This window comes from Lupinus angustifolius, chromosome LG13, assembly GCF_001865875.1.
Source record: "Lupinus angustifolius cultivar Tanjil chromosome LG13, LupAngTanjil_v1.0, whole genome shotgun sequence".
In the NCBI taxonomy this organism is placed as follows: Eukaryota; Viridiplantae; Streptophyta; class Magnoliopsida; order Fabales; family Fabaceae; genus Lupinus; species Lupinus angustifolius.
This window is the reverse complement of record NC_032021.1, coordinates 3,217,820-3,232,372: the sequence shown is the minus strand read 5'-3', so window position 1 is coordinate 3,232,372 and position 14,553 is coordinate 3,217,820. Positions and strand designations below refer to the sequence as shown.

Here is a 14,553-nt window from a genome sequence, read left to right as displayed (position 1 = left end):
TATCACTCAAATGGTGCCTACAAACTCCTAGATCCTATCACTGACAGAGTAGTGATCAGCAGGGATGTGTTGGTGCTTGAAAATGAGAAGTGGAATTGGAGACAAATGCAAACAAGTCTAAAGCAACTAGTTCCTGAAGTTGAGTCTGTGAACAGAATTGATGAGGATACAAATGAATTCTCAGAATCAGTAGCAGAAGGGATAGAAGTGTCAAGATCACAAAGACAAAGACCAATACCAAGCAGACTCAGAGACTATGAGATGTGTACTGATGATCAAATCAACCATAATGGAGAATTAATCCACCTAGCATTAATGGCTGAGGCATGTCCAATTAATGAAGCTGAGGCAATGACACAAGATGTATGGAAGAAAGCAATGAGTGTGAGGAAATCAGATCCATTGAGAAGAATGAGACATGGTCCTTAGTAAAACTTCCAGCAGGCAAGCATCAAATTGGAGTAAAATGGATCTTCAAACAGAAGCTTAATCCAGATGGCTCAATCTCGAAATACAAAGCTAGACTAGTGGCAAAGGGATTCCTACAGAAACAAGGTGTAGACTACACAGAAGTGTTTGCTCCAGTAGCAAGGATTGAAACCATAAGATTGGTTGTGGCAATTGCTTGTGCCAGGGAGTGGAAACTGTTTCAACTAGATGTGAAGTCTGCATTCCTTCATGGTCCTCTGATGGAAGAGGTATATGTTCAACAACCACCTGGCTTTGTGATAAAAGGAAAAGAACAACAAGTCTACAAGTTGAATAAGGCTTTGTATGGATTGAAACAAACACCAAGAGCATGGAACAAGAGAATTGATGCATTCTTGTTCCAGCTAAAGTTCCTGAAATGCAAGGTAGAGCATGGAGTGTATGTCAGGGAAGACAAGGATGGAGAAATCTTGATCATTTGCTTATATGTGGATGATCTACTTGTTACTGGTTCAAGCACAGAAAGGATAGGAGAATTCAAGAAGGTCATGAATGCTGAATTCGAGATGACAGATCTAGGAAGGTGGAGCTACTTTCTAGGTATGGAATTTGCCTACACTAAGTCAGGGATGGTGATGCATCAAACCAAGTATGCTAAGGAGATACTAAAAAGATTTAACATGGACTCTTGCAACTCAGCAAACAGTCCAGTTGAGGTCAATCTGAAACTGACATTGGATGAAAATGCAGAATCAGTGGAGGAAATAAACTTCAAACAAATAATAGGATCTCTAAGATACTTGTGCAATAGCAGGCCTGATTTAGCCTTTGGTGTTGGATTAGTAAGTAGATTCATGAGCAAGCCAAAGAGAACTCATTTGCTTGCTGCAAAGAGGGTGTTGAGATATGTCAAAGACACCAAAGATCATGGAATCTTCTTCCCATTTGGTACAAAGGAATCAGAACCAGAACTTCAGCTTGTTGGATATGCAGATTCTGATTTTGGAGGGGACTTGGTGGAGAGGAAGAGCACCTCTGGTTATCTGTTCTTAATCAATGAAGCACCTATCTCATGGTGTTCATCAAAGCAGAAAGTAATTGCCCTCTCATCATGTGAAGCAGAGTACATCTCAGGGTGTTTTGCAGCATGCCAACTGGTTTGGCTTGAACAACTAATTGCAGAGCTGAAAACCAGAATCTCAGCTCCTCTGCAATTACGAACTGATAATGTTTATGCAATAAACTTGGCTAGAAATCCAGTAAGTCATGGGAGAAGCAAGCATATAGAAGTGAGGTTTCATTTCCTAAGAAGCTTGGTCAACAAAGGAAGAATTCAAATCATTCATTGCAATACAAAGGATCAACTTGCAGATCCACTTACAAAAGCATTGAGGGGTGATCATTTTGAAGAATTGAAGTAGAAAATGGGTGTGGTATCACTAAGCAAACTTGAATTAAGGAAGAGTGTTGAGATAAATTAGCTTTTAATTCAAGTTGTAATTGATTAGGATTGTTTTTGTAGTTGGTAGTTGAAACTTGCCATTTTGGGAAAGCTGTTTGAAATTCAGTTATGGCAGATTTACTATATAAGGAAAGTTTCAATTTGCTTTTGAATAAGATTGATGAATATTCATTGTTAGATTCTTCTTCCTCTTCCTAACTCTAATTCCCTTATCTTCTGAATCTTTTCTTTCTTTACTGGTTCTGGTTTGGTTGTTCAATAACAACCCAAACAACCCAACAAATTCTTCCCAAAGTGTGCTATAATGAAGACGACTCTTGACTTTTTTATGTTATTCATTTTTAAATCTAGGTTGGCTTCATCTTCTTCCCATGCAAAGTATAGAAACCATTTTGTCTCAAATGAATCTCTAAACCAGAAATAATTTGAGTCATCTGAAGTTAGAATCTGTAAGCACAAATAGATATGGGTGTTCCATCATTTAATATATGGTTAGTAAACAAGTATCCAAATGTGGTAGTAAGAGCCAAAGAAGATGTTAACACTGATACTCACATGCCAAACCCAAACGGCATTGAGTTTGATAACTTGTACTTAGACGTGAATGGGATCATTCATCCATGTTTCCATCCTGAGGGTGACAATGTTAGTTAATCTCTCTTGCTTATACTTTTCATTTGATTCATTGTTTCGGTTTGCGAGTTAAATTTTAGAGATTGGAGAGCCTTTCTTTTTCGTTAATTTCTCTCCAAAATCAAACTCGTAAATATATATTTTATGTTTTTATTTTTGAGTGTGTATATTTATTTATAAACTATTTCCACCAAATTTTAATGTCATGCAGAGTTCACCACCCACAACAATTGAAGAGGTGAAGAAGAACATTTTCAAATATATTGATCGACTTGTTAATATCGTTAGGCCTCGCAAGCTCTTATACATGGCTATTGGTAAGATATTTAACTTTACTACTCCTACTTATATGTTAAATGCAGATCAGTTGTCCCCAACCTTGTTTTCAACCATGTCGGTGATATTATGTCACTTATTAAATTTTTTTGAGTAGTGGGAAACATACATGTTAAATTTATTATGTGTTAAAATTTTATTGGAATGAGATAAGGTTAGAGACATGCTTTTACGATCTTGATTCTTATTTGATACTTTATTTGATATTATTGTAAATCTTTGTCTACTTTGCTACATAAGGTATTGTTCATTAACTAGGTAGAAGAACATGCACCAGTGATATAGGGTACTAGTAGAAAACATGTAACTTCACTTTTATCTTTGCTTATTGTGTAAGGAACAGTTTTGAAGTTAGAAATGCTTTGTGTTTTTCATACATAGATGGAGTAGCACCACGGGCCAAAATGAATCAACAGAGATCCGTGTTTGTTTTCATCCCTTATTCTTATTCTTAAGCACCACAAATTGGTTTTCTTCCTTTTCTTATGCTTGGTGAGTTGGTATTTATTTACTTACAATTAATTTTGCTTTTGTTTTTATAGGAAATTGAGGAAGATAGGCTCAGAAAGCAATTTGAAAGGAAAGGCAAACAAGTTCTTCCAAAGCAAGAATCTGAGTTATTAGATTCAAATATTATCACACCAGGCACAGAGTTCATGCATGAACTCTCAATGGCACTTCAAAGCTACATCTCTTCAAGGATAGCCTCTAATTCATGGAAGGATATTATGGTATGATTTGCATAATTCACTGTATTTATTAATGTCTTATATAATTATCAATGTTGTAGATTATTATTTCTCTTTTTAATATGTTAATTTGTGTTTAGGTAATTCTCTCTGATGCAAATGTTCCTGGAGAAGGGGAACATAAGATTATGTCCTACATATGTGCACAGCGTAATGTTCCTAATTATGATCCAAACACTAGACATTGCTTATATGGCTTGGTATGAATATCATGGTTTAATTTATTTTTTTACTCTGGAGAGTTTTTGAACAGTGCTTATTTTAGATACAATAAAGCTCTGAATTTTGATTTTTGAATGCAGGATGCTGATCTTATAATGCTTGCACTGGCAACTCATGAGCCACACTTTTCAATACTCAGAGATGTGCTACCAGAAGTACTGAACTCTAGAATTCCAGATTTTACTATTTTGTGTAGCTTATGTTGAAAAGGATCTTATAAAATTAAGACAAATAATATAGGAATGGATGTAGCAATTACATATTTGTAATCTATTTTACCCTTTTTTTATTAATCTCTCTTGGTGTGTGCATGATGTCTGTAATCAGGAGCTGCAACCACAAGTGGGTGTTAAGCTTTTTCAGGTATAATAATGATTTTATATTCGATAGATTTTCTGTTGTTATTGTGAGTCTTATGAATGTAAGTGGTTGCAGTTTATGCACGTATGGATATTGCGGGAATATCTTGAACTTGATATGAAGATAGAAGATCCTCCGGAGAACTTCAAATTTGATTTTGAGAAGATTATTGATGATCTTGTATTCATGTGCTTTTTTGCTGGAAATGATTTTTTGCCTAAGATGCCTACTTTGGAAATTAATGAGGTTCCTGCAATATATATTTGGTTAGATATTGTTAGTGGGAGGTATAAATACTTTGTTAAATTAACTTTCTATGTTGCTCTCAATCTTTTCAGGGGGCTATTGATTTACTAATGACTGTTTACAAGAAAGAGTTCAAAAAACTTGGTGGATATCTTGTTGACATGAGCAAGGTTAATGTTTCGCGATTTGTTTGTTTATAATTACATATGTTGCAATTAACTTTTGTACTGTTTAATGATAACTCATTGTGAGCATATACTGTTAAAGCAGATTGATGAGAAGAAGGCTGCTTTTGTTAAGTTATCAAGAGTTGAAAAGTTTATTCTAATGGTTGGGACATATGAAGAGCAAATTTTTAGGAAAAGATCCGAAATTCGGGAGCGAAAATTGAGAAGGCTCATTCGTGATCTTCAGGATGCTGTAAGTTTAAATATGTATGTAAAGTTTACATGCACATTGTAATTTTAAAACAACCTTGGGCTCATTAAACTCTCTTATTCTTATCCCGAAACAGGAACAGGATAAGGAACATTGTTTCTCATATAATGATAATGAAAGTAGTTCGGATTGTGCTCTTGTCATTAAGAAGGATATGGCTTCTAATAACTCATCTCCTTCCTATGATGAGGTATGTTGAATCTTTGTTTTGTAGTTGCCGTGTTTGTCTTCATACTTACTTCGTTTAACATCTTTTGTTGATCTGCTTTTCTCACTTGTATATTTGTCTTATTTAGAGTTGAATGTTGTGTGTAATGATAGTTTTTCATTTTCAGCTCCTTCAGAACACGAAGGATCTTAAAGAGTTACTGAAATCATGCATAATAGAACAAAATGACCTTTTTAAGACTGGAAAATTTCCACACGACAAGGTACATACTTTTATATTTTTTATTGGTTGATTTTTTCCTTTAGCTTAGATTTCTAGGTAATGGATATGGAAAATGTTAATTTTTAAATTGAGAATAGGATTAGTTAGTGTGTTTACCGTGAATTTCAGATAAAGTTAGGCACTACTGGATGGAGACAGAGATACTATAAAGAGAAGTTTTCGGTGGAAGGATCTATTGACATGGAGTCCAAAAGGAAAGATATAGTAAGTGTTTCCTTGCAGTTTAATCGGTTATCACATTTTTTTCCTTTCTCTATTTTGTAGCACAGGGATTTTGTAAAATCATAATGTTATGACAAACTTTGATCTACTTGTAGTTACAGAAGTACACAGAGGGACTTTTATGGGTTCTACAATACTATTATTCAGGTGTCCCTTCTTGGACATGGTAAGTGTAAGTTGTTTAAAGTTCTAACTTAATTAATTCTATCATGTATTTATACTAACATACCGATGTAGATTGACATATAAGGATTACAAAATACAGGTTTTATCCTGACAATTATGGTCCTTTTGCTTCCGACTTAAAGGGCATGGGCCAGGTGAGAGTAAATTTTAGTGTAGGGAAACCTTTCTTACCTTTTGATCAACTCTTAAGTGTCCTTCCTCCAAGCAGGTACCATTTTTTATATCGGAAATGTTTAATTTCATCGATATAGTTTTTGTTTTGCGTGATAAAATTTAATGATTTGACTCTTTGGCAGTGCTCATGCACTTCCAAGTGCCTATTCTCAATTAATGCTAAGTGAGGAATCAAACATATTGGACTTTTATCCTCTTGGTGATGTTTGTAATCTTGTTTTGAGGGTTGTGTTCTATTTTTCGTCTGCTGCTGTTTTAACTCTTTCTTATTTTGTCGTTGCTTGTTTAGATTTTGAATTTGACACAGAAGGAAAGCGCTTTATGGGGCAGGTTTTTTCTCATGTCCCTTGGAATATTTGTGAAGTTGTTATTCATACAGTATATATGCAGGTGGAAATAATTGCTATTTGTGTCTTTAAGGGTATCTGCAAACTTCCATTCATAGACGAAACACGGCTTTTAGCTGAAACCAAAGAACTCCATAAGGGTTTATCTGTAAGAATTACTGAGTTTACTTTGATCCTTGTCACAATTGTATTTTGCACACATCACTTTCCAATATTTTGTGAATGTCATGTAAATTCTAAGTTGTGTTTTGCAGGAAAATGAAGCAAGTAGAAATTCGGTCAAGGTTGATACCTTGATTGTCAGAAGCAATAGCATCCTAGCTGAAAAAATTTGCTCCCTTTCTCGAGAGCCAAATCCATATTTCAAGTTAAATACTTGCAGAAGGTTGGTCAATTTTGATGGATGCTTAGAGTTATTATTTGCATCTATTCTTTTCTGTCTACTTTAAGTGCAAAAATGATCATGGAACCTTTTTCTGTATTTCTGGTGCTAGAAATAATGCATAGTTTTTTCGTTTTGTGATTAGCAGTAAGGACAATGGGTGGATCAGAAGTCTGTGCCACGAGTGTGTTGGAAAGCCTTGTGATCAGTTGAAGTTTTTTGACAACTTACAAGAAGATTACGTTCCGTATGTTAATAAAATGTATCCATTCATTTTCATAATTAGCATTTCGTTTTCTATGTTGTACTATCATTATTTGGTTTATTTTGCAGATGTCTATGTTACAATCTTCCTCGTGGAAGTTCTCAAGTTCCTCGTTTATTATCCGGTGTAAAACTTCCAGAAAAGGTAACATCATAGAAACCAATATCAAATTTGTTATACAATGATTTTATAAGTATTTATTAGCTGGAAAAGCATTCCGAAATGTTATGTAGACAATTTCTGATGGTGACATAATGGAAACAATATTGTGGCATGAAAAAGGAACGTGGTATGTGATATTTGCTTATTATATGTGCTTTTGTTATATCCATTTCATGTAATATAAATCCATAACTTAATTGACCTACTTGTGAATAAAACCAGGAATTTTAACCGGCACTGGGGTGCTCAAAAGTTTTCTCCAATTGCGAAAAATCCAGTTCGCAGATTTTCAGCAAATTCATCCTCTGAAGTACTTCACAAAGATGCTGGTATTGGATGGGGCTCTGGCAGAGGGAAGACATATAACAATACCAACATGAAAAGAACTGATATGGTTCAAAATGAGAGATTACATCAACATGAAGATTCTAGACCTTATCATGTTAATGCAATAAGAGATAGAAGATCTCAGCCTTATGTTGAGAACTTTAGGCAAGTAAGAATATCTGATGCTAGTCAATCGTTAAGGCCTAATGGTGGAACGCAATTTCCGACATCTGCAAGTGGTTTCACTAATCAGTCAGGCAATGTCTCTCATCAAGGTTCACATTCTGGGACCATGCCTTATGGTAGAGGTCAATATGGTTACAATACCTCAATGAGTACTCAAAGGAGTGGTTCCAAGGTTTTCCATGTTAAGGACCAAAATCGTTGGTAAAAGTATAAAAATAGTTTTTTGTTGTTGGGGCCATGTTGATCTAGATGCAGTGGTTTTGTTTGAAGTTAGTTTGGTCTAGTTCCATTTTTGTGGTACAAGTTCACAGTATGCAGAAATTCTGTGCAAAGTGTCCAGCAATTATATTACAACTTACGTTGCTGATGTGGATGTAGTGAACTTGTTTTTTGCTGATTTTGTGCTGTTATTTTACTGTTTTGTTTTGCAAACTTTACTGAGCTATCAAAACAAGTTTTGTGTAAGTTCTTTGTTACAAGAAAAACCCAGATCAGTGTAACTGTTTGCTTGCTTAACTTTTAAGCATACATGATTAGCATAACTGTGTAACTAACTCAAGAGCTATTTTAAAGTTGAAAACTTGCTTAAGGTTGAAAAGTTAGTGTAAAGCTTTTAATTGATTTTTTTTAGAACCTATAATTAATAAGTTAATTCATTGTATTGGAATTATTCGTATAAATGATAAACTCAATTATTGTAATGCTTGTTTTTAATATAATATCGTATTTTTATATGATATAAAAAGTATGTTATTATATTGAGTAATTCCAATAAAACTCGGCAGAAAAAATAGGGATTAGGGATTACATGTCCATGTTATTATATAGAGTAAATTATACCTACTCTATATGTTGTAAACTACCCCAAATTTTATATATTCATTATATTGACTAGTCAAGTATAAGATATAAATGTAATCATATAAAAAAATGGATAAATATAATTTACTCAAACAAATATTGAATATTGTGGAGAAAAAATTTAAAGAGTGAAAGAATCAAAGTGTCTTCATTATTTTTGTTTTGGTTCAAACAAAATAATATAAGAGTTATTTAAACAACATCTCTTTAAAATTGTTATGTATTTGATAATGAACCAAAATAATAAAGTTTTAATGACTCTTAGAGCAACCATAATGATTACTCTTAAGTTTGTTTTTAACTAAATAAGAAACTTTGTTACTTTGTTATCTGATATGTCATTTTTATTATATACTTAGTAATAAACTAAAAATAATAAAGTGATAATTTAAAATCACAACGATCGTTCTTAAGTTTATTTGTTTTTAATGGAATAAGAAGGTTGTTACCTTGTTCTCCATCATTCTTATTTTCTGCTTAACAAACCTCTCTTGCTATTAGTAAGAGAAAGTGTCGTATATGTTATGGAAAAAAGTAAATATTGTGAGACCCAAATAAGAATAAAAATGATATTTCTCATTGTGAGAAAAATTATATGTTCTTATTTTATGATAAGTTGAATTAAATTATAAAATAAAAAAATGTGTATGACACAAAAAAGAATGAAGATTTAATTTGATGCCGGAAATACTCTTATACTATTTGAATTTGTTTATACAATATATCATATTTTATTGAAGTTAATTATACTCATTATATATTTTTGTTTAAAAATTACACTCATATCTCAAGTAGAGATATTGAATATAATATATGTACAAAATTAAGAGTTGTTTGTGTATGAACAAAAAGATAGGAGTAATTTACTCCATTTTATAATTTTATAATTTATTTATAGTTATGAATTATTGATTGGTTCCCTCGGTCCACAACTATATTCCAACCAAATTCCCTCGGGTCTTTTTTTCCCTCGTTTTTCTATTCACTTTTCATTTTCTCCCGCGTTTTTATTTTCTCACTTGCCAAACAAACACCTGTATCTCTCTCAACCCTTTCGATTCCCCCCAATTCCCTCTCTACCCTTCGATTCCTCTTCACTCAACCCAATCCTCATCGATCTTACCCCATCCTCGATCTCCGGCAGGTGGATGTCGGACACAACGCCGCCACCCTACGCCGCCGCTAACCCGCCGGAGAAGATTATGCACGCAATGAAACGGAAACTTCCGTTTTCCTCATTGAAACCGCCGTTTGTCGCTGGCGGATATTATCATCGCTTTGCCCCTGACAGACGCCGAGATTTTGCCCAACCAGACGAGGTCATAGTCGTCAAATCTCGAGTGAGTTTTAGTCACGTTTTCTTTTTTCGGTTTTTTAACATTTTTAATCTTCTGCTGTTGGTATTTTATCATTATCTTTATTGTACTCGGGATCTATTCAATTTAAGATATAATAAGTTATTGACTTGTTGAAATTACTCAGTGACTTAGTTCTGGAAGCTGAATTGTAACTTGGTTTTCTACGGAAGTACATTTGTTGTCTCACAAATTGTGTAAATTCCATGTAGCATGAGCTGAGATCGGTTGAAATATATATATATAAAGTTTAATTATTAAGTATTTTTCTGACCAATCACAATTGATGACACATGGAGCGACACAGATCGTAGGACAGAAGATGTGTTCCCATTTTCTACTAGAGGAGCAGCTTTTAGGGCACTAGACGTGTTTATATGTGATTTAGAGCATAGTTACCTGGTATGTTGTGTCCAACCTCAATATATGGTTTATTTAGGCCCATGGTTTGTCACTTTGCATCTTTTTATTATTACAAAGCTTTCCTCCTGTAAGTAGGTTAAGAAGCGAGTGAGCTATGTAACTATAATTTAGAGGACCTATTTAACTGTACTGTAGAATTGGTGTCATGAATGATCATATACTTACATGTTCAAGTGTGTATGTATTTAGAGCACACACTTGTACTATTTGACCCCAAATGAGGCACTCCATCAACATGTTCCTCACTTGGTGGAAGTGGTGTTGCATTTCCTTGCAGTGCCATTCATACTATTTGATCAAAAAAATTATTTGTTTTATATTTCAAGTTGAGTTTGTAAAAATGGATAGCGCCTGATCTGACCATTCTCATAGATACAGTTGAAAGCTTCATTTTTCCTTCCTCATTTTAGAAGTCTACTTACATATTAACAAGTACTGAATTATGCTTGCATGGACAATTTATCATTCACGTGTGTTGTTTTGTGGTTATTATTATAAGTAAATATCTCTTTGCAATTACCTTCTTGCAATGACGTGAAGCTCCATATAGATTTTCATAATGGGCAGATGATAATGGTACATGAATTAACTTGAGAATCTTACATTTTCTAACTAGTTCTGTACATGATCTTTTCTATGAATTTTATACATTTCAGAAATTGAAGCGGAAGAATGAAGTGGCTGATTTTGCAGGTGATTGTGGTGATAGGATGAATCCTGGATCTATTGATGCAGCTAATAGTCCTCTTCAGACACCTGTATCAGGAAAGATGGGGAAGGGTGGCAAGTCCTCTAGGCCTACAAAATGCAATAGATTTGGACCTCAAACCCCTGGATCAAATATTGGTATAATAAGCTTTTACATTGGTGAATATTATGTTCTGAACTGTGTATAATAACCTTTTATATTTATGGTTCTGGGAAATATCCAAAGGAAAACAAGGTACACCATCATTTTGGTTGAAAAATAGATTGCTGACAGCTAACATGCAGCATCTCTCCTTTTCTTATTTCCCCTCTAAAATTGCCAGGTTCTCCTTCAGGCAATAATCTCACACCTGCTGGTCCAAATCGTTATGACAGCTCTTTAGGTATCACAGCATTGCTCATGTCTTCATTAGTTCATTGTTGATCTTCAAGGTTTCATTGTTATTCAATTCATTATTTGCTTTACTCGACGGAGATGAGTCTATATGTTATTCTGATGATCCTGTCTTTTATTTACAAAAAAATAGGTACATTGACAAAGAAATTCATCAATTTGATCAAACGCGCAGAGGATGGTATTCTTGATCTGAATAATGCTGCTGACACATTGGAGGTTGATATTTTCTGGTCTGATCTAAAGGTTCCATGTTGTATATTTTGATTACTTAGTGTTATGTTTGTATCTGTAGGTGCAAAAGAGGAGGATATATGATATAACAAATGTTCTTGAAGGGATCGGCCTTATAGAAAAGAAGCTCAAGAACAGAATTCAATGGAAGTAAGAGTGCTTTCTATATGCTTGTCATTGCTGTTATATTTGTTATCTTAAGTGTTGAAACTCCTTATAAACTCTTCGAGAATTGGTCAGAGGACTGGATGGCTCAAGACCAGGGGAGGCTGAAGAGTGTTTTAGCAGTTTACAGGTACTAATGATCCAATTTTTTCTTACAATTCACAAGGAGTGATGATAGGTTCAATTTATGTTCAGTTCTCCAAAAAAAATTGTTTTTCTTTTCTTCTGAAAGACTTCTTTATTATATTTTGGTTGAAATAAATGGACGGGTTTTTTACTTGAATTTCAGTAATCATGTAATATACTTTGCAATTAGATAGTGGTATTGCATGTTTAAGACTTTTGATGTAATATTAGTTGTGGAAATTTGTTGTCATTTGATTTAGTTGTTTCTCATCTCCAGGCAGAAGTTGAAAATCTTACAATGGAGGAGCGGCGGTTAGATGAACAAATAAGGTTTGGGTGCTATGTTTTTTGCTGATTCTTCTTTATTTAATAATATTGACCTGTTCGTCTGCTATTTAGTGACTGAATGTGTTTGCTGATTATTGCAGGGAGATGCAAGAAAGACTACGAGAACTTACTGAAGACAAACACAATGAGAAGTATCGGTTTTACTTTTATCCATATTTCTTTCATTTCCCCTCATTTTTATGTTCATAACTTTATTTAACGTGCTTCTCTATTTTTACCATCATAGGTTGCTATTTGTCACCGAGGAAGATATAAAGAATTTGCCCTGTTTCCATGTAAGTTTTTTCATTTATGCATGTTAATAAATATTTCATTTTGTGATTCTTTGTTCTCTTTGAATCTTACAATATAATTTTGTTTTGAATGTTGACTAAACCTTCTTAGCCCACTCCACTTAGTAGGACTAAGATTTGGTTATTGTTGACTAAACCTTCTTGTCCACTTTCAGAATGAAACCTTGATAGCAATTAAAGCTCCACAAGGCACCACTTTGGAGGTTCCTGATCCTCATGAGGTAATTTGAAAATGTGGACAAAGTTGCATAGAAGTCATTAGTATCACATCTTTCTCAATGCAAATTTCCCATGTTCTATTAGGCTGCTGATTATCCCCAGAGGAGATACAGGATAGTCCTGAGAAGCACAATGGGTCCAATAGATGTTTACCTTGTCAGGTATGCTTACTTTTTTTTGTGGTCCTATAATCATTTACCCTCACTTGTCATTTGTTACAATTGCATAGTCCGATGCAAATGGCATATGAAGGAATGATTCTTGAAGATTGCATATGTAATAAAATTGACTTTCATGATCCATTCTAGTCAATTTGAAGAGAAGTTTGAGGAGGTTAATGTTGATATTGCACCCAAATTTCCATCCACTCTAGAATTGAACAACCAACAATCAACAGTGGCCGCAGAGGATAGAGGGAAAGGAACAGAAGTGCAGGGACAAGATGGTCACGATCCTAGTTCAGATTTTACTACCGCACAGGACTTCGTGAGTGGGATAATGAAGATTGTTCCTTCAGATGTTGATGTATGTACCATCTCAGTCTGAAATATATAGATGAGAATACTTATATTGCAAATTCTAAGGAAGAGTGTATCTTATGGCATCTGAGTTCCAAAAGGCATGGTTTTGCTTTAAGTAAAAGAAAGTGGTATTTGAGCTCATTTGGAACAATATTCTTTTTATTTGCAGAATGATGCTGATTACTGGCTTTTATCAGATGCTGATGTTAGCATAACAGACATGTGGAGAACAGAATGTAATCTCTCTGGATGCTTTAGCCTCCATTTTATTCTTTTAATATGACAACCCTCACTCCAAGAGGGAGAGGTTTGTGAGTTCCTGTTTATTAAAATTACAATGAAATTGGCTTGTTGTTTTGAAACTTGATACATTTACAGCTGGAGTTGAGTGGAATGAACTGGATAATACACTTCAAGAATATCATGCAACTCCTGAGCTTGCTGCCGCCGCAATTCATCCTCCAAATGCAAGTGAAGCCCCTTCGACATCTAACCCTACTGGAGATTGAAGCTTCGAAAGGATTCCAGAGAGTGATATTTTCCCCTCATCCAGAACCTATGACATCCAGCCAATTGTCTTAAACATGGCTCTAGAGGTTGGATTGAAGGTTCCATGAAGATGCTTTTTCAATGCTTCTCCAACAAGCTCATCGGAGGAACCGAGTGGCCAGTCAATTAACTCGCTGCACAATTAATTTTTACATAATCAAGCAAACTTGTAGTTCAAGAAAAACAAATATTGCAGCTTTGCTGAACCCATCCTTGTACATTATTGTAATGTAGTAATATTGGATTTCTAGTGTACTTAGTTCTTCGTCAATGTTTGGAAAGCAATAAAAGCATACATTGGAATGCAAACACTGTTGAAATTATGCCTAGGTAGATTCACCCTTTTCTATAGCTGCAATTTGTGCAATTCAGCACACTAGGTTAAATGTGTAGTTTTATTGGGTTCACATCTGTTGTCCTATAAAAGTGTATGATTCCATGTGCTAGTTTTTCTGATTGATTGGACAAATATGTTTGTTAAAAATTTAGTAAGAAGTGGCTCATAGAGTGTCACTCTTTTTGGGACAAAATGTGTTCCTAATTTTATCACGGAAGGGTTTCTATTGTCATTTTACTTCTTTTCACTTGGTAATTGTCTTATCATTTTCGTATATTCCTCTTTCATGATGTTTGTATAACAGTGATTAGCGAGCTATAGCAATTCAAGTAAAAGGCAATGCAATCACCCAAGTGCATTATGTGATTGTTAGTGACTATGACATATGGACATAGATTACTTATTGAGTAAGCCCTGAGTTCAGTCCCAAGACAATATAGTGA

The 14,553-nt window shown here is 34.3% G+C and overlaps 2 protein-coding genes across 2 annotated transcripts; both read left to right on the top strand.

The window, feature by feature from the left end:
• LOC109363506 (5'-3' exoribonuclease 3-like) lies at positions 2,333–7,854 on the top strand. Its single transcript, XM_019609769.1, has 23 exons — positions 2,333–2,536; positions 2,736–2,841; positions 3,242–3,282; positions 3,403–3,591; positions 3,690–3,809; positions 3,912–3,986; positions 4,159–4,194; positions 4,267–4,437; positions 4,530–4,607; positions 4,708–4,857; positions 4,952–5,065; positions 5,211–5,306; positions 5,435–5,530; positions 5,644–5,714; positions 5,814–5,942; positions 6,031–6,107; positions 6,198–6,238; positions 6,329–6,403; positions 6,510–6,640; positions 6,786–6,884; positions 6,971–7,046; positions 7,136–7,191; positions 7,287–7,854. Exons 1-23 carry the CDS (start codon positions 2,357–2,359, stop codon positions 7,780–7,782), a joined length of 2,703 nt encoding a protein of 900 aa, XP_019465314.1. The 5' UTR covers positions 2,333–2,356; the 3' UTR covers positions 7,783–7,854.
• On the top strand, positions 9,472–14,146 carry LOC109325478 (transcription factor E2FB-like). Its single transcript, XM_019557878.1, has 14 exons — positions 9,472–9,778; positions 10,873–11,062; positions 11,248–11,307; positions 11,452–11,537; positions 11,614–11,702; positions 11,793–11,847; positions 12,121–12,173; positions 12,272–12,322; positions 12,418–12,466; positions 12,640–12,705; positions 12,788–12,864; positions 13,012–13,228; positions 13,394–13,460; positions 13,603–14,146. Exons 1-14 carry the CDS (start codon positions 9,587–9,589, stop codon positions 13,731–13,733), a joined length of 1,383 nt encoding a protein of 460 aa, XP_019413423.1. The 5' UTR covers positions 9,472–9,586; the 3' UTR covers positions 13,734–14,146.

Coding starts and splice junctions, on each gene's coding strand:
- LOC109363506 (XM_019609769.1), top strand. CDS start 2,357: ATGGGTGTTCCATCATTTAATATATGGTTAGTAAACAAGTATCCAAAT. Junction 3,592..3,689: donor ATTCATGGAAGGATATTATG/GTATGATTTGCA, acceptor ATTTGTGTTTAG/GTAATTCTCTCTGATGCAAA. Junction 5,531..5,643: donor AGTCCAAAAGGAAAGATATA/GTAAGTGTTTCC, acceptor ATCTACTTGTAG/TTACAGAAGTACACAGAGGG.
- LOC109325478 (XM_019557878.1), top strand. CDS start 9,587: ATGTCGGACACAACGCCGCCACCCTACGCCGCCGCTAACCCGCCGGAG. Junction 11,538..11,613: donor ATGCTGCTGACACATTGGAG/GTTGATATTTTC, acceptor TTGTATCTGTAG/GTGCAAAAGAGGAGGATATA. Junction 12,706..12,787: donor AGGTTCCTGATCCTCATGAG/GTAATTTGAAAA, acceptor ATGTTCTATTAG/GCTGCTGATTATCCCCAGAG.